The sequence below is a fragment of the Gigantopelta aegis genome, chromosome 2 (assembly GCF_016097555.1).
Source record: "Gigantopelta aegis isolate Gae_Host chromosome 2, Gae_host_genome, whole genome shotgun sequence".
NCBI classification, from domain to species: Eukaryota; Metazoa; Mollusca; class Gastropoda; order Neomphalida; family Peltospiridae; genus Gigantopelta; species Gigantopelta aegis.
This window is the reverse complement of record NC_054700.1, coordinates 44,656,115-44,681,025: the sequence shown is the minus strand read 5'-3', so window position 1 is coordinate 44,681,025 and position 24,911 is coordinate 44,656,115. Positions and strand designations below refer to the sequence as shown.

Here is a 24,911-nt window from a genome sequence, read left to right as displayed (position 1 = left end):
ACACTACTAAATGTACAGACCTTGTCCTGTAAAGTTCAACATGATAGGCCAACTTGCAATGTAATAAAGAAAATGTTTGAATGTATGTATGCTGGATAGATATAAGGTTGGCCGACTAGCAATATTTGTTGAAAAAGTATATCCAAATTGTCTCTCTAGGCCAAACAGAATGAAAGATTGCAAACGAGGGTATTAAACATTTATGGTGACATTAAGAAATAAATTTGCCAGAATCATGTAAGATCTGTATTTGGTAAACAGAAGCTTGAAATTTAGATAAAGGATCTTGTGTGTGATCTCTTTTTTAATACTTACATTGATGTAATGATGTATATCATTGACGGTTCAAGCAGGAGTCATCGTCCAACGTCATTTGAGAGGGAATCAGAATGTATTTCATGTTAACAATTCAATTTTTCATCTCGCTCAAATCGTTTGGATTGACTGATTTTGCTCATAAAATACATAGTTTATCTGAGTGTTGTTTAAGGTTAGTTCCTCAAATTGAACCTACTTATAGATTGTTACATGGTTCACATAAGATCCATCGTTATCAGTCACCAGCATTAGGTACCGAGTATTCATCATACTGATCTTTCTCTCAGCAGCCACCAACACAAAAAACATCGGACATATATGTTACTTTCTCTAAATTTAAAAAAAAGTGTTTTCGTAATTAAAAATGGGTGCACTGGGGAGGTTGAAATGGACTTTAAAGTTTATTTAATTTGAATCTTTCAGAGCTGTACTGAGCAATTTTATGTTTTTGTTGTTCAAGTTTGCACGCTTCCTAGTTCGCAGCTGTTTATATTCCAGGTGCGATTGACTACAGTAACAAGATTTTGTCAAGTCATTCTGCTTCATCCATAGGCATACCTGTACATCCCGATGTTCGGTTCAAACATCTTCCATTCTATGATGTTCTCGGAGAACTCATGAAGCCCACTAGTCTTGGTAAGTATGGTGTTATTTCTATATCAGATTTTAGTTGGTCGCTTTTTTAACCCTTAGGATCAATCAGCGTTGGTGGGCCCATTGGGCTATTTCTCGTTCCAGCCAGTGCACCATGGTATGTGCTATGCTGTCTGTGGCATGGTGCATATAAAGATTCCTTGCTGCTAATGGAAAAATGTAGCGAGTTTCTTCTCTAAGACTTTCAAAATGGCTAAATATTTGACATCCAGTGATTAATAAATCAATGTGCTCTATTTGTGTCATTAAACAAAACAAACTTAAACTTTTTCAACCCCTGCAATTAAGAAAATGTCTATGGCAAAAAATATGCGGTGGGAAAGAAACAATTAATAGTCCACAGTAAAAAAATTAGTAGTTTGGATTAAAAACTTCATGGCAATGCCAATTGCTGTGGGTAGCTACAGGGGTTACTTTTTATGAACTTAGGTATATATATATTTTTTTATCCGAACCAGTGTCCCATGAGTGTACATCAACGGTTATGGTATGTCCTTTTCTGTCTATGGAGACATACTTAAAAAAGCATTGCTGCTTTTTCAGTAAAAAGCCTTGCCGCTTTTTCAGTTGGAAGTAGCCTGTGTGGTGGCAGCAGGTTTGCTCTGTCGACCAAATGTCAAAATCACTAGACATCAAATAGCTGTACTTTAAAATGTGTTAGTGTTGTAAACAAATATTCCTTTCTTTTCCTACTTTTAAGATATACGGTGTACGTAGCAGGGGTGATTTTGTTTTCATGTAGACAGATGCTGATTTTGTTTATTTTAGAAATCCTGTTTTAATGAAACTTTGTGGTAGCAATATGGAGACTTGCACTAATTCTTGATTATTGTAAGGGTGAAATAAAAAGAATATTGTAAAGTAAAAAGAATATGAAAAAACCACCACTTGATCATTAGATTGTTGTACTAGCCTGAAATACCACTTGGGACTTGTAGTAATCTTGCCACTGATAATAAAAACAGTGATATTTGCCATATCTTCTCTTCAAAAAAGAGAATGAAATCCTTTTCCTTTATCTCATAGTTCCAAAGAACAACAGCAGATTCCAAGAGTCCTACTTCGTTTTTCACCTCACACCACAGCAGGCACAAGATATTGCAATGTCACGGTAAGCTTTTCTTTCAATTTCCCATCTTCTGACACAGATTTTCATGAAAATTGAAGTTCGAAGTATTGCTCATAAAAAGAATATTTAAAAAAAAAAAAAACCACTAAAAAGTTGACATGCTAAAAACCCACATCTGAAATATATTTTGCAATGTTTGACAAATTTTCTAAAACACTGATAAAATTGGGGGGTGGGTGGGTAATCTCTCTGATTACAATCAGTTTTAGAAAACTTTCTCTCCAGCACAAAATATATAATGAAAACACTTATGATCATTGTTTTAATTGAAAAATTTGATACAGGCCAGTAATAATTTGTTTTACGTGGCCACATTGAATATACATTGTATTTTATTTATATATTTTAAATAAAAAGTAATTTACACAGGTATTTCCAGTAATATACAGGTAGATTAAAGAAAATAAACTTGTAGTGCATAACCTTAATAAAAGCTTAATAGACTGGTGACCAGTTCTATTATGCTTATGTTGTATTAGAAAAAAGAATATTTAGGGTACCAGTTAAGTTGAGGCACTTTGCAGATGGTGGTTTCAGTGACAAACATTTTACTTAAAATAAAATAAAAGTCCCATCCCGACTCGCACTACTTTAGTGCAACAAGCCGGATTATTCTGGCAATCATATTTAGATATTTTGAAGAAAACACACTTTCATAAAATATAAACTAAACACAAATAGGACAATTCCTTCCAATATAGGCCTAACCAAATGATCCGTAAAAATGCACAGCAGCTAGAGGAAATGACGTCCTTTACAAAAAAATCACCTGATTCAAATAATAGTGAATGAACGTTCGCATTCTTAAGTGACATAAGTATTAATGAAGTTTACACAAACAATACTACAGGCATATATAAAGCTAAACAAAATAAATTCAGTTATGTATTGTTAAAGTATGCATATAAATTTAATTATAAGATTTGACCGCAATTATTTTTTGGTTCATGCAAGTATGAACTGAAAAAACTATTTGCACACTGTATGATCCCGCATAGCGGGTCATACAAAAGTGTGCAATTCTTAATTAATGACCAAAAAATTATGTGTTTTTCATTTTCAATCTTCTACAGATGCTGATCTAGAGCTATTACCGTATTTGACCGGAAATAAGCCCATGTCTTTGAATAAGCCCCCCTCCGTTTTGATAGCATTTAAGAAATTAGGCCCTCATTCGTAAATAAGCCCATCCCCAACTTCGTCACCTTATAAATAACATGAAATTGCAAGTTTGCTCAAAGTTAATTTAAAAGGTCATACCTCCTGCAGATAATTAAACACAAATGTAACACAATATTTTACCACCAGTGAGATTTAGCAGTCTAACAATAACAGTGTGTAACATTGTTTTCAATTTCATGCCTGCAGTATTTCTCTGAAGTGCCCAAGTATGAACTAAAATTAAAACCAATGTCTATTTTTACCACCACACTGGGTCCGCAGTTAATGCTAATTAAGCAAATACCTTATTCTGATTGGCTAATAACAATGACCTTAGATTGACAATTCTTTGTAGTGTAAGCTGGCTGCCTGTGTCAGAAACGTGTGTATACGCTACTGAGTTTGTTGTTAATTGCTGTTGTTTTAAGTCTTCTCAGCATTAATTTTGGATGTAAATAAACAGCACTGGTAAGTAATTGTGACATAGAAGGTGTGTTTAGATACTAGTAAAAAACCCACAATTTAATAAACAATTATTATTTATTAATAACAAATGGAACACTAATTAATAGATGTGCTACTGAACGTTTTTTGTTTTCTTACTAGTTCATTTAAGTATTGTTATTTATTTTAATTATTATTATTAAATTTTTTCCGGTCAAATACGGTAATTTTTTGTATAATGAAGGATGATCTAGGCCCTCCTTTATTACGTTATGCACTCAGTGATCTTGGTGCTAAGATCACTTCATAAAACGGTGACCTAGAGGGTTTTGTGACAACTGGTTGCAAAATACTTAATAAATCATTGTAGGATAAAACATAATTGGCAGAGAAATAATTTAAATAATTTTTTTTTTCTGCAGAGATTTTCGTCCAGGAGCGCGGTGTGAATATACGGTTCAGGTGCAGTTAAGGTAAGTGGTGTTACTTTGATGTTCTATATCATTTCGTCTTTGAAAAAACTATTTTGCCGTGTGTATGCAGGGAACATTGTTCTCGAAATCGTGATTACCGTATATCTTCGCCTGTAAGTCGACCCTGCCTATAAGTCGACCCCCCTTTCTTTGGTAATAAAATCAGCTACTTTTGCTTTGACCCGCTTATAAGACGACCCAGTTTCTGTGGCAAGTTGTTCTTGACATTACTAAATGATGACAAACATATCATTCTTATTATAAGGTTGTGGTACAAGATTTTCGCTTCACAAACAACAACCGTCGCCATACTTATTTTGTTACTGAAAGTATTTCCTCCATATCAGTATGAGCACCCTCTGAAGTATATTACGTTTTATAGTAACGTAAAACATTGTTTTCATTTGAAGCTAAATGTATGTAAACAAATACAACAAACAAGTTGGGGGTTTTTATATTTACATTTTTACTACAGTTTTTTTTTAATAACATTTCATAATTACAACATTCAATATTAAATGCAATAAAATGGTGTCCAATTTCAAAATAAACAACTGTCAAAAAAGTACAAAAATAGCGTTAATCAAACGCACAATCACTCGGTGACCAACCCCAGAAATCCTCATCCTCACTGTCCGACTCCCCAAACAAGGTTTCGAACTCAGCCAGCGCCATGTTGTCCTGGTACGGATCGTCATCCTCTTGGGTTTCTTCCCCAGCTTCCTGGACTGATTCTGTTTCAGCTGAACTGCCCGTTCCCACCAAGTCATTGTAGAGTTCATCGTCCTCCGTACCATCTAAGGCATTTGAAATGCCACACTTCAGAAACGATTTTCTTACCATTTCATCCGGAATATCGTCCCATGCTTTCTTCACCCATCCACATACAACTTCAATTCCTGGGCGCTTCAAATTCCCTCCCTTTGTGAATTGTTTGGTTCCTTCTACCATCCATTCATTCCACTGTCTCCTCATGTTGCACTTAAATGGCTTGTTTAAGCACACATCTAGCGGTTGCAAAAGAGAAGTCGTTCCTGCGGGGATGACTGCTTGATGCGTTTTCATGCTTCGTAACTTCTTCTTGATGCTGTCCATCAAATGAACACGAAACATGTCCCAAACCAACAGCGACGGGCGATTCAACAGTACCCCGGGCCTTTTATTCCACACATCCATCAGCCACTGGTGAAGAATTTCCTCATCGACCCATCCCTTTGGCTGTGCGGCTATGAGAACACCTGGCGTCTTTTCCTTTGGCAGAGTTTTCCTTTTGAAAATCACCATGGGTTTTAACTTAGTTCCGTCTGCCAAACAGGCCAAAACAACAGTGAAATGGGATTTCTCTGCACCACATGTCTTAATAGACACTGTTTTTTCACCTTTCACATGGACAGTTGAATTTGCGGGCATGTCAAAAAACATCGGCGTTTCGTCCATATTACCAATACTCTGCAGTGAATACAACATATTTTTCCTATCGTCAATCACAAACTTGTGAAACTTTTCCACTTTGTCGTTGACGTCTTTGGGCAACTTCTGCGCGATGTGTGTTCTTTGACGCAGTGCAAGTCCGTGTCGATTCATGAATCGTGTACACCATCCTGCTGAAGCTTTGAAGTCCGATGTTTGTTCGGCAAACTTGTCACTTTTAGAAAGAGTTAGGGCCTTGATGCGTACAGACGTCCGTGTTACGATGTAACCACTTTGCCTGAGTTCCAGGATCCACTCATTCAAGTCATTTTCCATACCCACATATGGACTAGCATTTGATCGCATCTTCTTGAGTGTTTTGGTGCATGTTTGAAGTTTTTCCCTTCTTACATCTCCAATCTCGCACTATTTTTCGCTAACACCGAATTCACGTTCTGCGGCACAGTTATTGTTTTCTTCGGCAAAGGCAATAACCTTAAGCTTAAATGCTGCATCATAAGAATTCCGTTTACGTTTCGGCATTATTGTTAACGGAAAAAAATCGTGGCAATAAAAAACGGTATACAAATAGCTGTGACGATCGAGGAATGAATAAAGTAATATTTTATGTATATATAAATTATATCCAAATTAATTCGTGTAATTGTAATTGATTACTGCACCAATAAAACATGCCGGTGTTGCCTAATTAATATTCATTAGGTTGGTAAGTAATTGATTACTGCGCCAATGAAACAAGCCGGGTTTGCGTATTTAATATTCATTAGGATGGCCTCGTTTTCATTGGTATCGGAATCACACGAGGTATTGTTTTGGGAGCAGGAAGTTATGCAATGCACGAGTTCTTACTACCGGCCCCGCCATATCACTGGCTGAGTATTAAAACAAAGATCGATTTGCCTGTGTTCTTTTAACATTAAAAAACACACCGACTTCACTACCTTCAAGTTGACCGGATTACGACCCTATGTCACTATCTGTAGATAGTATTGTAAGCCACCTAATTAACCTCTTCTCATGTCTTTTGGTTCAGAGACGGGTGCGTTTGTTTACCGATACGCACTAAGCGGCTTTGTAAAAACAACAATAATGGATGACAATAATCAAATAATGTTTTATTAGAACCTTTTATTACAGTGAATAAACATTAAAGGCAAGTACAGATAGTACTATTGTCAGTTTGAGGCTACTTTAAGATGAGATCGTGATTTAAAAACAAACCCATGACAGACTTGCAAAACGTCATTTACGACATGCCGGAGGAGGATTTTTTTTGTTTTTTTGTTTTTTTTTGTTGACTCTCTTGTAAGTCGACCCCCCGGCTATTTGTAGAAAATTTTGGTGTAAAAAATTCGACTTATAGGCGAAGATATACGGTAGCAATATTTTTAGTCAATGAAAATTGATTAGAAATTACTGTTTAATATTTTAAAATTGTGTAGCAATCTGTGAAACTTGTGTAGTGAATCGTGACATCATACTGAACAATATGTTCCCTGGTATGTTAAGAAAATCGATGTTAAATGTAAATTTACCAATTTGTAGGTGAACACAGCAATAGGTACATATTCCTAATAATTGAAATCTTTCTTAAGTTTGTATAATTCTGACCAAATGAATAATCAAAAATTAATCAGCCTGTGAAATCTGATTATAACGGATGGTCAGTGATGAAATTTCAATTCACATTTAAGTGATATTTGTAGTGGGGTTTAAGCTGTCATCCGTAATTTTGGTTAATGTGAAAGATACATCTCAAAGTAAATCTCTCTCTTCTCTCCCCCCCCCCCCTCTCTCTCCCCCCCCCCCCCCCCCCCCCCTTCCTGGAAAAAAGCTAATTCAAGAATCTTAAGTGTGAGCTCAGTTACTGTTTCTCCAATAATATTGACAAATATATTTTTGGAGTAACCAGATGATAATGGTTTAATTAATAATGGGTGGTGGGGTGAATAAATATTTTAAATACATTATCTGATTGTTAGCGATAAATGACTGATGTTTTCTATTTGTAATTTACAGGTTTTGTTTGCTTGAAACTAGTTGTGAGCAAGATGACAACTTCCCGCCAAGCATATGTGTCCGAGTAAATGGAAAGATGGCTCCTTTGCCGGTATGTATGTTCCTTACATTGTACATTAAATGACCCTTCAAAAGAGTTCACTGTAAACAGCATTGTGTAAAAAACTAAAAAAAAGTGATGACAATTTTAGTAATGTCCTGACATATTTTACTTTTTACTTTTAGTCTAAGTTTTTACAAGAAACCAAAAAGGACTGACATGCTTATAGTATCATGTATGGAGTCTAGGAATAATAAAACTAAATTTCGATTTAAAAAGGATGTCACATCCTATCTTAAATCATTACCATGGAATGGCTACACACCAACAAATAGAAACAAAGCAGAACTTTGTGAATTCTAACTTCCACATATCGCCTTAACCTTCTGACTACTGCAGGCGAGATATCTCGCCCGACGTCACGTCAGTCGATATACTGTACACTGTATACAGTGCATTCCCCAATTCATATTTCCCGCCGTTTTGCACACGACACTCACCGGAAACGGAAATATAATTAAAGAAAAAAGATTTTTTTTTCAAAATGGTGGTTTTTGTTTAGATTTTTTCAATTGAAAATACCTTGAAATTTTGAGTTCAAAAAGTGGTTTTCGGCAAGTATTTTCGCTTGACAACAATGGCGGCACGTCGCGGTAATTTTCAGGGATCGATAGCTGATTGTAACAGCTAATTTGATAATAAATTTGATCGTTTTACCAACAACGAAAATTACCAAATATTGCAATATGAATCGTAGTTCGGGTTTTAAAAAAAACATATGGTCAGAAAACCACTGTTATTGGGAATAATGTACATAAATACTGGCCGTAAGTAAACGCAACTTTTTCGATTTTTTGCCTAATTTTAATCACTATTAGCCGATCTAAAATAATAAAAATTACAAAAAAAGACACGAAAATAATACTTACCAATTCATATATGAACTTTATTTCATGTATTTATGAAACATTTAAGTGAATATATGTGAGTAAAAATTATAAACTTGTACCCACTCAACGTGGTTTTTGTTAAAAATTAATCCAGTAGTCTAAAGGTTAAATGATGTTGGGTAAACAATCATGTGAAATTTCAAGTGAAATTCATTTTAAAATTTTGTTATATCAAGAAGATCTATTTCTAGGTTAGTGTGGAAGGGAGTGGGAGTGATCATTCCTCTTTTCTAGCAAAGAGCAAAACATATCGCAGTTATCCACAAAGAGAAGTAACCATATTCGGTGCACTTCAAAGCACTTAGACAGGTTTAGTGTGTCACTTCATGAAGGTTATGTTTGAAATATTTTAAACTAAATCATTAGTGTAATTGTGCCTCAAGATTGTTTTCTTTTTGTAGAATCCTTTACCAACCTCTAAGCCAGGCGTTGAGCCAAAGAGACCAGGAAGACCGGTTGATATTACCTCCCTTTGTAGACTTTCTCCAACAATTTCTAATCAGCTGGATGTTTCGTGGGCCTCGGAATATGCGCGGGTATGTCTAACATTGATTGATGTTGACAGTCATTCAGCATTGTCGATTTTTTCAGATCGTGACACCAAGACAAGGAAAAAATCCTGCTCGGCCAATAGATATTACTTCAGTAACAAAACTCTCCCCCTCCGTTGCCAATAGTATTAATATTGGATATATGGCCAATTCTGCAGTGGTAGGTATAAATGCAGGGCACAGTTCAAGGCACCATTAGGTATAATTGGAGGGCACAGTTAAAAGCACCAGTTTGAAGTTAACAATTTTAGCAATATCTAACTGCATTCTTTATTATTGGGGTTTGTGGATTTGTGAACATTAGTGGTCTGATAGGTTTATGTAGATAGTAGTTACGGTATACATTGTATGCCTCAGAAGATGTATCCTCAGCTAGTAGGTAGGTTCCAGTTTGTCTGTAATGTTAGCATCAGACTACTAACTGCCCAGTAAGTTGGCCAACTCGACGCTTCTGTGGTAATTTCCCTAACTCCCAACTTAAGACGGGTGCACTCGGATTAACAACTGATGGGTTATACATCGAGTTGTAAGAGTGCTCAGACCAGTAATTGGACATTCAAATAAGTCATGACCAACTTAATTTAGTCATGTCCCGACTTTCATTGCCAACTTTCTGCTGGCAGTTGGTAATCTTAACCTAGCATTAGTATATGGAAGGTGGCACTATTCAGCAATCACTGAGGACTTGACCACCATTTACTTTACTCGTATACAGTTATACACCTTGATGTGCTCGGTGTATATTCTAGCCAGTGTGATGCAGTTCCATCACCATCATTGGCAGCTATTTGTGTCAGGTGTGAAAAAAAAAAAAAACCCATTCATGTGTGATACATCTTTCTCAAACCGTTAAGAACAGATGAAAATGTTCAGGATTTTTAATCGCCTGTACTGTGTTACTGTTTTTTTGTTCGGCTGTTTGTTCAAAATCTTCTACATTCCAAAACTTACGATATGGTTTCAGCCAATACTTTTAATATATACTCTTCAAAAGAAGAAACGCAAAACCACATTGTCGTAACATTTGGAGAATTGATTTAATTATTGAATGGGGAGTCCGATAATTACCAAATGTTGCAGGATTGTTCACAATTCACTCTAGTCCATTGTGAGTAAGTGATAGGACACACCACCAAGGTCAAGGTCATCTGGAGTCAATATCGGGTGTGGCCTCCGCGTGTGTTGACAACTGCCTGGCACCGCCTGCCCATTGAAGCAACCAGAGTACGGATGACGTCCCGGGGGATGGTGGCCCACTCGGCCTGCAAGGCTGCTGCCAGCTCGGGCAGGGTCTGGGGCTGTGGTTGTCGCTGTCGGAGGCGTCGGTCCAACTCGTCCCATAGATGCTCATTTGGGTTCAAATCCGGTGATTTCGATGGCCAAGGAAGGACATTAATGTTGTTGTTCTGTAGGAAAGCCGTTGTGAGACGTGCTGTGTGAGGCCTGGCGTTGTCATGTTGGAACACTGCGTTGGCATTGGCCATAACTGGAACGATGTGTGGCCGGAGGATCTGGTCAATGTAGCCCTGTGCATTCAGGTTGCCCTGCACGTGGACCAGGTCAGTTCTGCCAGTGTGTGAGATGGCTGCCCACACCATGACACTACCCCCGCCGAATCTGTCCACTTCCTGCACGCAGTTTGCCGCATAACGTTCACCACAACGCCTATACACGCGACATCTTCCATCATGACGTCGGAGCAGAAATCGGGACTCGTCACTGAACCACACCTGTCTCCATCGCAGTTGAGGCCATTGTCGATGAATCTGGCACCACTGCAGTCAGAGTCGACGGTGTTGTGGTGTTAAGATGACACCTCGAACTGGACATCTGGCACGAATTCCTACCTCATGTAGGCGGTTCCGTACGGTCTGGTCAGATATCCTGCGCAAACCTGATATTGCTGCAGCTGTGGAGGTGGCAGTAGTCAATCGTTCCCGAAGGTGGCGTACCCGGATGTAGCGGTCCTGCCCGGGGGTAGTGACCCGTGGTCGACCGGATCTAGGGAGGTCACGTGTTGATCCATGTTGCTGGTAACGGCCCCACAGTCTGGAGATGGTACTTGGGGACACATGGAATGCCCTGGCAACGGCCGTTCTGGATTCGCCTGCGTCTAGTTGGCCGATGGCATTGTTTCTCTGCGGTTCACTGAGACGTGGCATGTCCTGGATTGTCAACTGTCGGCCAGATACAGAGGCCAGGCAAGCGAACACCCTGCACTTTTATACTGTCGGTGTTCATGTTGCACGTGCAGACAACGCACGTGCAGTAGTGACATGGTTTGCACGTGGCTGCGTTTTTGCGAATATTCACATTTTGGAACTTTATTGTACAGTAGCTTCGTTTTATCGAATGTAACCGTGGGAATGTGTTTGGGACATGCAATGACCTTATATTCACAAAGCATGAACCGGCAGGAAACATAAAATCGGTGTTATAACCCATTTGTACCCTTTTGCGTTTCTTTTTTTGAAGAGTATATTTTGAATAGGAGCCATAATTTTAGACTGTTGTGTAAGGTAACTTTAGAGTCTATCTTAGTACCTGATCATTAATATTAAGTTTCCTCTCTTCTGTTTTTGTAATTCACTTTCCATCTGTGTAAGAAATAAATTGCGAGTAACAAACTAACAAAACATTTTTGAGAACCCCACCAAGACGTTTCTTTTCGAAGTTGAAAATTTGGTTCGAGCTTCTTTGGCATAAGTGGGGGTTTTTTTTAGGTGTTTTTTTTTAGCATAAATTTTTTTTTGTAATGTATATTATTGTTTGTTTTGGTGGATTGTTAAATGTTAAATCCCTTGTTGAGCCCTGAAAGTTGCATTTTATTGATGGCGCATAGGGTATTGTTGATTCCTGACTAAATGTTGATATGATTTCATTGTAACAGCTAATTCTTTAAGTTGCATTGTAATTTAATTCCAGTTTACCATAAATACTTAGTAACCAATTCTCCTCTGAACAGACGACAGTAGATTACATTGTATTATTTGCATGCAAATAATATGCACGTTTTAATGCATTTGACTAACTTTTGTTTTGTGCATGTTTACTTTAACATAATTTGGAAATACCAGTTCAGAATAATTAATGTGTACTGACATTAGAACAATAAATAAATTAAAAAATTAAATTTAATAAAATAAAATATTTGTTTTATTAAATCTAATAACATAAAATATTTGTTTTAATAAATCTAATAACATCAAAGTTAGGTTAACTCATTTTATGTGTATTTTATCGCTTTTATGTGTATTTTATCGCTTAAAAAATTATTTTATTCCGCTTGATAGTATTGTCATTAGCTTGCATGCAAAGCAGTCTGAAGATAGACCAATTCTAATAATTAAAATGTTTTCTGTCCTGTGTCTGGCTGCATTTTATTACAGTCAGTATGTGATGAAATCTCCACGTTTCTTGTTAAAAGATGTCTTTTTATGTGTTCTGTGTGTTAGTTATATTTTGTGGTGAAATTTTAGGGTTTTAACTGTTGAACTCATTAAAGTTTGGTTAAAGTTTATGTAATTGTTTATAACTGTTTTATGTTGGAATTCACCGAGTGATAATGCACGTCATTGTGACTGGTCATTTATAAATTGGTTACGGTTCGGTTAGTTTACTGTCAGTTTACTGTCTGTGTGATGGCCTTTGTCACCTAAATTGGGACAGGACGTAGGCCAGTGGTAACACTTGTGTGGTGCGCGGTTGGTGTCTAATCTATCCCCGTCGGTAGGCCCATTGGACTGTCTTCCGGATTTATCCAGTCATTAAATTTGTTTACTGGCTTCTGGATAGAATTCCGATTATGCTAAGTGGTTAAACAAATTTTGTCTTTATGTGGTGTTTGTTTTACAGGGTTACTGTTTGTCAGTATACTTGGTGAGAAGATTGACGTCAGACATACTTTTCCATCGGTTAAAACAGTTCGGAAATAGACATCCAGACCACACTAAAGCATTGAGTAAGGAACTTGTCTATTTGTTACTTCGAGTTTGGATATTTGCTATGTAGATGTATTACCTGTATGTAAAGAAGAAGCATAATAGCTAAATAAGAATGATTTTCATTGTATTAAAAAGTAGAGAAATATATGTATATTTTAAATGTTTGTTTTTTGGGTGTTTTTTTTCAAAATAGATTTTGTGTGTGTGTGTGTAATATTTAATATTTAAACCTCTTGATGTCTAAATAACTATGATAAGATACCAAATGGTTCAGTTTACAATGTACCAAGTATTTTTTTTTTTTTTTTTTTTTTTTTTTTTTTTTTACACGAAGAATCGTACTTGATTTGTTTTTTTCTTGACAAAAGTTTAGATTGGGTCTGGTCTGTACTATTGAATTGTTCACAGTCGGTAACATTAAAGTAGCAACTAAAATTACCACACTTGTGTAATGTTTTCCTGTTTTGTTTGTTTATTTAGTCAAAGAAAAATTGACTCAAGATCCAGACAGTGAAATAGCGACAACTAGTCTACGCGTGTCTTTAATATGTCCGGTATGTAAAATTATTATTGTTTTTCTGCAAACTTTATTGTTGTATTGATCTAATATCAGTAACCTTCACTGTTGACTCTAAAATCTGCAAATTGGCATGTATTGGTTTTTGGAAATGAACTCTTCATATGTAATTAAAGAAATGATGAAAATATTGTACACTATTCAGTGGTTTGCCATAAGAAAATATCAAGACGAGGTGAAGATCACTCTGCTGAAGATGTGTTTGACGAGCAATCAAGTGAAATTTCAAATAAAATGTTATTAAATATTTCTTTGCATGATGATCAATTTGCCACTCTCCTAAAACTTTCAAGGGAGGGGCGTGGGAGTGATGACACGCCCTTCGTGACGGAGATTGCAGCCTAGTAACTAGGGTTAGAACTGTTAATCCTTATGGTATCTGGTTGTAATAAGGGGTGGGACGTAGCCCAGTGCTAAAGGTCTGGGATTTTATCCTGTAGATGGACCCATTGGGCTATTTCTCGTTCCAGCCAGTACACCACGACTGGTATATCAAAGGCTGTGGTATGTACTACCCTGTGTGAGATGGTGCATATAAAAGATCTATTGCTGTTAATCAAAAAGTATAGCCCATGAAGTGGGGACAGCAGGTTTCCTCTCAATATGTGTGTGGTCCATAACCATATGTCAATGCCATATAGCCGTAAATACTTTTTCTGGTTGTAATGAAACTGTTTTGTTAACATATTTTAATAGTATTTTTATCTTTACAGCTTGGGAAAATGAAACTTTCCATTCCATGTCGACCAAGTACGTGTACACATTTGCAGTGTTTTGATGCACAGACGTTTCTGATGATGAATGAGAAGAAACCCACGTGGATTTGTCCAGTTTGTGATAAGGCAGCACCATTTGACAAGCTCATGATTGATGGGTACGTATCATTAAAAACATTTTTGTTTAACAACACCAACAATTGGGGAGGGGGGAAAAAACAGTCATCGATCATACGACACAACCATCTCCAACGAGCTTTATAAAGACTGAATTAAATATTGCCCTATTAATGCATCACTAAAGTTTTAGTTTTTGAAGATCTAGTAGATATAACTTTGAAGAAAGTATTACAATTTAAAAAATGTATCATACATGTGATTGAAAATATTTTAATACACTAAGAATAAAAGAATAGTCACAAGTTTGACAACTTTCGAGGCTCTCTTCTATATACATACAATATACATGGTGACTGTGTATGAAATATGAAGAGAAAAGATCTAAATTTATTTTGTACATTTCAATCAGTATATAAAATAGTTGTATTTTTAAATTGTATTGTTCAATCAAGCTTTCTTTAATGGGGCATATGTAGCTTTGGTATGTGCTGTCCTGTCTGGAGAAATGCATATATACAAGATACCCTACTGGTTTATCTGTGGAGTAGCTTTTATGGCGGCGATGGGTTTCCTATCAAAACTGAAAGTGTCACATCAGTGTCATTAAACTTGAATAACACTGTTCTTAGCTGGGGCGAGACATAGCCCAGTGATAAAACGCTTGCTTGATGTGCGGTCGGTTTGGGATTTGTCCCCATCAGTTGGCCCATTGGGCTATTTCTTGCTCCAGCCAGTGCACCACAACTGGAACACCAAAGGCCGTAGTATGTGCTATCCTGTCTATGGGATGGTGCATATAACAGATCCCTTGCTGCTAATCGAAAAGAGTAGCCCATGAAGTGGCGACTTTATGGTTTCCTCCCTTAGTATCTGTGTGGTCTTTAACCATATGTCCGACACCATAAAACCGTCAATGAAATGTGTTGAGTGCGTCATTAAATAAAACATTTCCTTCCTTTCCTGTTCTTAGCTCTTCATAGAATTGATTTGTCTTTATGATATGTACATTTTTACATTTAGAATTATTTTGGATATGTTAAGTTATCACAGCACAGTACATTGTGTTGACCTCTTTTACAGGTATTTTGTGGACATCTTGCGCAATTCTATAAGCTCCGACATTCAGTTCCATGAAGACGGCAGTTGGAGCCCACTGAAGCAGAACAAGGAAACTCATTTAATCTCCAGTCCCGTCGTCAAACCTCAGCATTCATCAACTAGTCAGTCCACAGGTGCGTTTTTTAAAGCGTAATACTTTATGCAATCCCTGCAATTACACAAAACATGAAGATTGCAGTGGAGTTTTTAATTTTCTGCAGACCTTTTTTTTTGCCTTGGACTAAAATACTATTGTTGTTGGGTTTTTTTCCTGTGGCATGTTTTCTTGCAGTAGACGTTTTCTTAATAGCAGGGGTTGCCTTAATGGTATTAAGTCGACACTTGTTATTAACATGGTGTACAATTGATGCAGTTTTTAGTGCATTCTTTCTTCGTAGTTCTTTGTAACAATGTATTAATTCATACTGTTGATTATCATATTGATTATTATAATGTATATTGATATTGAAAACTAGTTGTTTTTTGTATTAAGAAGTGATATTACAAGGTAAACAAGTCGCGATTGCATCTTGAAAAGTCAAATAAAGTGAACCAAACAAAACCTGATTTACAATGAACATAGTTAAATTGTATATATTTATATTTATTTTTTACAGAATCTTTGTTTAAAAGCCTGATAAAAATGTGTACTTTTTTCAGTGGATTATTTTAATTTAATATTTCTTCTTTTTCGCAGATGTATCACCACCCAAAAAGCCTCATGCTGATGTTATAGATCTCACAATATCCGACGACGATGACGACGAACCTCCGAGGTCAAGCAGTCGACCTTCTGGTCTTGGGTGCGTGAGTCCCGGGGTGATAAATCTCGACACACCCACGCCGCCGCATGCCAGCTGTAGCCGGTCCATCTCGAACAGCCCCGCCACCGTCGTACTGTCCAACCCTTCCAGTCAGACTGGGTCGCAGTCGCCCATGAGCTCGCCCCAGCCTTCGTTATCGCCTGTTTCTCCTCGGGTGTCTTTCTCTCCGCACCCCACCACATCAGCCACAGGCCTCCCACCCCCACCACTCCCGATACTCGCCCATGTGTCGGTTCCTCCCCCTTTGAACATGTTCCCGGGTATTGTCTCCAGTGCCCTCTCGACCGCACCAAGTACAGTATCTCTGACTCCCAACCCACTCCCGCCTGCCCCGACCTCAGCTCAGGCCTTGGCCAACCAGTCTTTAGCCACGTTAAATTTGGATGCTTTATCGGACCGAGAGTTTGAGGAATTTCTACAAGGTTTATCATGGTGATTCACATAGAAATACTGTTAGGTGCTTGTTTGGTTTTTTCAGGTTGGGGGGTGGGGGGGGGATTTATTCCTGAAATGTATGTGACCATTTTAGGTAATAAGAAAAGTGAATAGTGGATCTATGGTTAAAGAACTGAGAATTACCAGCATGTGAAAGATTACAAATACTGCAATATAATGACGAATAACGAATTGTAATTTGTTACAATGACCAAAAAAAAAGTGCTGTTATGTTTGACATGAAAAGAAGGATGCTTTGTCCAAAACTAGACAAATATATAAATCCCAAAGGATTTACAGGCAACATTATCTTTCTGTTGAAATGTTTACAAACAAATGTTGCCATAGATTACCGTGTCCCTGTAGGTGGGGAACCAAGGTATTTTTGCGGGCCAACCAGAGCTTGACAACTGATTGTCTGTGATAGGTTTCTCCTTACTAGTGGGATAGTACAGATAAAATATTCTCTGTTGCTTCTTGGAAGAACTAGTGGTGCAAACAACTTTTTGTAGATTTTTTTTCTCTCTTTTTTTTAGCAGTTTTAAGTCTGTTTTTAACGTGCTGAGGTGTCCTTAACTGTTCATTCCTTTCTCTGTGATTTATTTATCCCTATATTCAATAGATGTAATTGGGCAGGACAACACCTTCCATAGTAATTTATTCCTATATTCATTATTCTTCATTGGGCAGGCTAATAACTTTCATCTTGATTTATTCCTGTATTCAGTATACTTCATTGGGCAGGCCAACAATTCCATAGTGATTTATCACCATATTTAACAAGACTTCATTGGGCGGGCCAACAGTTCCATAGTGATTTATTACCATATTTAACAAGACTTCATTGGGCGGGCCAACAGTTCCATAGTGATTTATCCCCATATTTAACAAGACTTCATTGATCTGGTCAACAACTTTCAAAGTGATTTATTCTCATATGTAACGGCCAACAACTTTCATATATTAAAGGTACATGGTCCTCTGAAAAACAATTGTATGGTAATTTAGGTTGAATACTGGAGCTACTTGCTTAGAATATTAATTTTTATTCATCCTGTGTGGGTTGTTTTTTTGTTTGTTGTCCTAATGTCTATCAAAGCTAAAAATAGTGTTGTGGTTATGACCATTTTGGCATGCACCAGAATTTTGAATATGTTGGGTTCATATCCCCAGGGCACAGTATTTCATGAGAACCATTGCTCTGTTCGCGTGTCAGTTATGCAACTTTAAAATTAAAAGAATTGCCAATTTGTTACGTGGTGAACAATTACATTCTCAAATTAAAAATGCCATATATCAGTAAGGAAAGTGAAAATCAGTTTGTTTTTAAATATATTTGAACCACCAATGTAGCACAGAACCATGGTTACAAAAACTTTTTCACGTAACTGAACAATTGGTTATCTAAGTAAAACGCACGTTACGGTTACCTAAGATTTTGAAATATTATCCCCTGTATTCCAGTGAATTGTTAGAACCTTAGCATTTACAGATCTTCAGATAAAATTTGAAAAGTGCCAGTTAATTTGAAGGTGGTTACACAGTAATAAAAATCACATAATTACATGTGAAAACAATTACTCCAAGCAAGAAATTTAGTCTTAGACAGAAGTAACAGCCTCTGAGACTTGAACATTTGTGTAAATCATTTACGAGTTATGCAAAAACAAATCCAGGTAACTGTCTTCATTTTGGTATAACCGGTCACGACTGTAAATGATGTCCTTAATTTAATATGCAAACGGAAAATGGGTTACTCAAAATTAAGACATGAAAGAACGGAACTGATTCTATAAATTTTCAGAGACCGGCATTACAAAGGATCAAGTACCTTTAATATTTGTTTAATTTTCTCCAAACACGAACAGAATAAAATAAACAAATCGACATTATTAAAACAGGCCATAGAATTTCAAATTTTATGGGAAAGACTTTTACGGTTCAGTGGCTTGTGATCATGGATACTCGTCGGAAACTGTTTTTAGGTTCTGATCAATAGTCGTACTCGATATAATAATCATGGAAAACAAAAATTTTGTTGTGTGATTTTACCCACACAGTACCAACACGTTGCTGGAAACTATCGTTTTCATAAAATCCGAAGGTCTTAAAAATCTTGCCACTATTGCAAACAAAATTAAGTAGATGGGAAGTTTTAAATTTTGTTTTTATAAGGTGAAATATATAAACATTCTAGCACTGAACTATTTTTGTCCTGGAAGATTATATAAAATAATGAATATGCTTGCCCATGATGTTGAAAAATGATTGTAATTTGTATTTCTTATTGGTTTCCGGGATGTGCATTTAGCAAACTATATTCAGAAAGTTTATGATGCGAGCCATTATGTGGGTGCTTTTTGGGGGCATGTTTGGGTTGTAATTAACATTCTGAAGCTGTATGGCTGAGTAGTTATTTTATATTGTTACTGATGGCAGTTGTTGCACAATTACAGTTTAAAGACCAGCAGTTCACATTACACTTGCAGATAATGGTTTAGTTGTATCTCAACATTTCCTTTGCACTGGGTTACAGTATGTTACGTATAACCCTTACATCAAAATTACAGTTGCATGCAAGTTGTAACAGTTGTTTACATCAGTTTCATATTACTAACTTGCATGTTACATGCAAATTGTTTTATATTGCAATTGCATGTGATCGTTTCTATACAGACACACTACCTACTTAACATCAGACACCTGCAACCATTGCACATTACAGTGAAACAAAACTTCTAATTATTATTGGTTAGATGTATACTGATGGAAAAAAATGAGGGATCACACAAATAGGAACGGCAAATTGTGATTGTCCATAGTGTCAAAATGTGATCATGTTACTGGCAGTCAGTCCCATATTACAACTTTTGTGTAAAATATACTAGTAGTAAAGTAGATGGGGCAGAGTTCAGCCAGGCTGAGCAGAAAAACGTCCACTAGACTGGTTTATGCGCTTCACTTTAAACCGAATGACCACTTCAGGAACTAGTCAAAATAGTTTGCAAACTTTAGCGAAAAACAGCTGGCTGAACTTAGGGTAGGTTTGCAGTTCATGCGTTCCCTTATTTCTTTCCAACAGCATACTTAAGAATAACAAGTAACACAAGGTGTACATTAATTAATAAAGTTGTCGGTTTGATTTAATTTAGTATTATTCATCAGGTAAAGATGTAAGTTCTGAACTTTGTTGGACCAAAGATGTGATAATGTTTGATCATATATGATATTTTAGTCATATTTCTTCTTCTTTTTTTCATTTCATTTTGAAGTCTAATATTAATTTGTGTGATTGGTATTTTTTAGGTGTTGGTTATTTAAGTAACCCATTTGAAGTTGGTGGGTGGGGGTTGAGTTAGCTTTACTCGTCATTCTTTTCTATACTTTTGGTAGCCCCAAATAATAAGCAATAACCAGAGAACCACAATACTGAAAAGTGACGAAAAAATAAATAAATGGCTATACTTAGTATGACACGTTGTCTGTACATGTATATTGTTTATTTTATAAATCCATAGCCAAGAATGCAAATATGTGTATTATTTGCATGGCTTAAGACGAACGACTTGAATTCCACATTTTGTTTTTGTTACGTTAGTATTGTTATTTTGAACATCCATGCCTGTGGAATGCCTTGTTTATGTCAGTTGTCATTTTTGTGTTCAACGACGGCGAACAATGCTAATATTTGCATATAATTTGTCTGGTTTTCATTGCATGGATTTGGTTTAACCTTGATAACTATTGTGAGTCATGTCCAACACAATCAGTATTTCAACAAGTGAAGTCTACAGTCACATCACGAATGGTTTGGTATGAATTGTAGATTTCACAAGATTCAAGATATTATTTTATTTGTTGTTCGTAATGAAATATAGTATAAACATTTACATTTTGAGTTACTGGGTTGATGCGTAATGATCAGGCAGTAATTTTTTGGTGTTATGCTCACTTTAAATAATAAATTTCCAGTTAATAGGTCTTTGATGACCATAAAACATGTGAAGAAAAACAGCAAAATTATCACACCAATAATCATGTAGTCACCTGTTGGTGTGTTATGCAGTTAAGCATACTATAGTTAATTTCCTGTTGACAGAATTACTTTAAAAAAGCTCTTGATATTTGCAAGTATTTTTATTAGGAAATAAAAAATGTAATTGGGATTTTAATTTCAAGAGAAAACTATATTTTACGGTCATTTAATTTGCAATGATTTGTTGTTGAATGGATTTATTTTTTATATTTAAAAAAATAACATCCCCACTTTTTGATGTTGACTAGCGGAAAAAAGTATAATGCAGAAATTTCAATTTTGTTCAAAACCAATTTATTATGCTGTGTTGACAGCAATATCTTAGTGTACTGTACATGTTAAAAATGATGGTTGATTGGCCCATCATTTTCTTTTCCCACAGCCCATTTGTTTGTGGGGTTTTTTTTGTCTAGGATGAAATACACTTTTCTTTAAGTGAGATTTCCTTTTTAAGCTCTTCTACTGGTGAACTTGTTAGTATGACCACTGTTGACTTTCTCGGAGACGGTCCAATATTGAATAGTTCATGGAATTGCAGTTGGGGGACATAAAAAGTGTTGGGGAAAAGAAACTTACGGAAAATTATGAATGTGTGTTTTAGCCTATAGATTTCTAGGTGTGACAGAAGAAGATGATGGGCCAGTGAATCACCATTTTTAGATATGAATAGTACCTCGATGGTATTACATTTAATGACATTAATTTTTATACCATGCATCATTTTAAAAGTAAGCATTGTTATCAAATGAATTTTTTTTATCGGTACACATTATAAACTAGTATTGAGCAAAATTTCAATATTCTACTTTTAAAATCTTCATACTATTTTCCTATTCAGCTTAAAAAAGGGACTTTTTCTTAATTTTTTTCAAAAGTAAACCGATATATGAATTAGGTATGATTTAATACTTTCTCATATGTGAAGAAATTGCCTTTTTGATTTCTTTTGTCATAACAAATGTATCATGACTTTAAATATTGATTTAGCTTCTTCAAGGTCAGGATCTTGACCTTGACAGTTAACTTCACATACTTCATAATGAAGGCATTGTTAGTGGAATACCCACAATATGAATTGTTTGTATCATACCATATTAGTTGAAATAAAATAATCTCAGGAATTGTTTATAAGATAGGTGATTGATTGTTGGTGATGCTTTGTGTCCTAAAATGTTATTGATAGCTCTGTATGTGGAAGAGAAAAATAATTTTTATAATAAGAAAAAGTGCATGTGTTTGTGTGTGCTTGTGAAAAAGTAAGAGAACAATAATGCTGAAAAAATTGATAGTGTATTTGTTTAAAGACTTTTTCTCTCTCTCTTTGTTTTATTTCTTTGTAAAAGTGCTGTAGCTTTTTTGTGTGCATGTGTGAGACTGAAATGAAAGATGCTGCCAATAGAAATACATGAGAAACTTAATTGATTATTTTTTTCTGTACCACAGTGAAGTAGAGGTGTAATGACACAGGTGAATTATGATGTCATGTCTCGTGACACTTAAAAGGGTAGGGATTAACAGTCATTGCTACGAACAAAATCAAGCTGAGCTGAAGATTACTCTCCTGAAATGGTGCTAGGCGAGCAGTCGCATAAACTTTAAAATGTAAAAATATTGCAAGGTGATCAATTTGTCTCACTCCTAAAACTTTCCAAGCAAGTATGAAGAGGAGCGGTAGTGATCACTTGCATTTCCTAGCAAAGAATATGGGAACTATGATTTCATTCCTCAGGATGTTCACAAGTTTAAGTTGTCAGTGTGTGTGTGTGTGTGTGTGTGTGTGTGTGTGTGTGTGTATATATATGTATGTGTGTATATATATATATATATATATATATATATCAATACATTTGCCCTAAATCGGTGCATGATGTTATGAACCATGTATCGTGATAGGATAATGCACCATCATATCGTTACAGCTCTACAGTGAAGGGTCTAATAATAGAAGCAGTGGTTTTGTATACATGTGTTCTGTGATGCTGCAGTATGTTTTTTTTATTTTTTTATTAGCTGTTGTCTGTGTGACATAGAATCTCTTGGATGTCAATTAAAATAGGACATGGAAACTTCATTAATTCATATTACTTAGAGCAAGGCATGCCTAAACAGAATCATTTTTGTTGCAACATTTCAATAGCTGATGATTAATAAATGAATGTGCTCTGGTGGTGTTGAACAAAACAAACTTCAAACTTTGGAACATTTCGTCGAGAACATTTATTAGTAGTAACCTCCAAATCTAGATACAGTAATAACTGACACAAGTTATGTTTGAGAAAAAAGTAAGACTTTGGTAGAACTTCATCATCGTTATTAAACAAAACCGTAGTCCAGTTTAATATTTAAACAGTTGGGGCTCCCTACCATTATTAATCCGATTTACTTCCCCCTTCTCCCTTAAACAGGACAGTTCATACCATGGCTTTTGATGTATCAGTCACGACACATGGTTTGGGTGCTTTGAGAATGATTAAAGGTACGGCTAACTGCACACCTTACGCAAGCACTGACGCTGAGCTATTTTAACCTAAAATTGTCAGAATTGAAAGCATGAAAATTAAGCAGATAGTTTAACCTTACTTAACAAATTAATTTCTTATTATGGTAACAAAAAATGTTTGGTATAAAGATGATTCTGTTTAGATAGCATTTCTGAAGTTGAAAGGTTGAATGTTGACTGCTTAGTTGCTTCCAAGTTGTCAAAACTATGAATGAGGAAAATAGTTGAGTTAAGGCATGTTAAGTGTTGTATATACTTTTTATGTATTTTTGAACACCAGACATCATGTTAATGTACAGTCACTTATTGAATATGTGTGTACAAAAATGTACAGAAAAAACATGTTAAATTAAATATTTCTAAATGTACCCGTCTTTGTCCTTTGTAATATATTTCTGAGGACATGGATGTTTGCAACAGAATACATGTGTATAAAATCAGTGCAGCGTTTTTAGGCATTGTAATTGTACAGATGTTTTATTTTAAAAGTTAATGTGATATGTCTCACTTCTCACTGAAATGGGTTTTATTTTAATATGTAACATGTTCTGTTGAAAACATTCATATGCTCTCTTGTGAATGTTTATTACTTTATTAGTTCCCCAACGGTCATCCGGAGGAAACTATAGTGTTCATCTCTATCCTTTTGTCTGAATGTATGTATGTCTGTCCAACATTGTTTTTTCTGCCTGAGGTGCTTGCATCGCAGGATCGGACCACCACAGTGAATCTATTCAACTGATTGGGTTTTTTCTCATTCCAACCAGTGCACCACAGCTGGTCAAAGGCTGTGATTTGTACTTTCCTGTCTGTGGGAAGTGCATATAAAAGATCCCTTGCTTTTAATGGAAAAATATAGCTGGTATCCTCTGGTGACTAGGAGTCCAATTACCATCCAATAGCCAGTGATTAATTAATCAATGTGCTCTAGTGTTGACATTAAATAAAACACCTTTTGGTCCATCTTGGTATCTAAATGATACAAATAAGAACAGTAAATAAGTCCGACAATGATAAAATAGCCTAAGCCATCGCAAAGTTAAAGTTTGTATTATTTAACAACACCACTAGAGGTAGTACTAAACCAAATAACTTCCGGCTGGGTCAAAGTTCGAGGTGCACCCAACTTTTGATAGAGAAGTGAACACCACAAGTCCTGTGATTGGTTATAAATGTGAGTGTGTTGGTTGTAAAAAAAATTAGTTTCATCTGGGCTAAAAATGTATGCAATTTTATTTCATCTAGTACCACTGTGTCAAGTAGCCTTTTGCTTGAAACGTATGGGGTACCTGTAAAACAAATGTACTCAAATTTTGTGCGGAACTAGGGTAGTCGTAGATGCTACCCGTTATCTCAGAAATGAGCAGCTTGACACCCACTTTTTTATGATTCACTTTAAGGGTGAGGGGTGGTAGTATTTATATCCGTGGTGTTTATGTCGATTGATACGTTGCAGGTAGGAGTTTTAGCCACATATGTTACTATTGTCGT

At 36.0% G+C, this 24,911-nt stretch overlaps 1 protein-coding gene across 4 annotated transcripts in view; it reads left to right on the top strand.

Annotated features, from left to right (window-relative positions):
* LOC121386175 (E3 SUMO-protein ligase PIAS2-like) overlaps nucleotides 1–24,911 on the top strand; it is a 53,826-nt gene that overhangs the window by 19,538 nt on the left and 9,377 nt on the right. For 2 of the 4 annotated variants that reach the window (XM_041516991.1, XM_041517010.1), the window contains exons 4-13: nucleotides 817–954; nucleotides 1,999–2,083; nucleotides 4,129–4,179; nucleotides 7,630–7,720; nucleotides 9,021–9,155; nucleotides 13,026–13,131; nucleotides 13,595–13,668; nucleotides 14,405–14,565; nucleotides 15,608–15,759; nucleotides 16,323–16,428. In XM_041516991.1, the coding sequence (XP_041372925.1) occupies nucleotides 817–954; nucleotides 1,999–2,083; nucleotides 4,129–4,179; nucleotides 7,630–7,720; nucleotides 9,021–9,155; nucleotides 13,026–13,131; nucleotides 13,595–13,668; nucleotides 14,405–14,565; nucleotides 15,608–15,759; nucleotides 16,323–16,428 (1,099 nt within the window). Of the gene's footprint in view, nucleotides 1–816; nucleotides 955–1,998; nucleotides 2,084–4,128; nucleotides 4,180–7,629; nucleotides 7,721–9,020; nucleotides 9,156–13,025; nucleotides 13,132–13,594; nucleotides 13,669–14,404; nucleotides 14,566–15,607; nucleotides 15,760–16,322; nucleotides 23,787–24,911 lie in introns of those variants that run through there. The other 2 variants (XM_041517001.1, XM_041516982.1) reach the window with 2 other exon arrangements.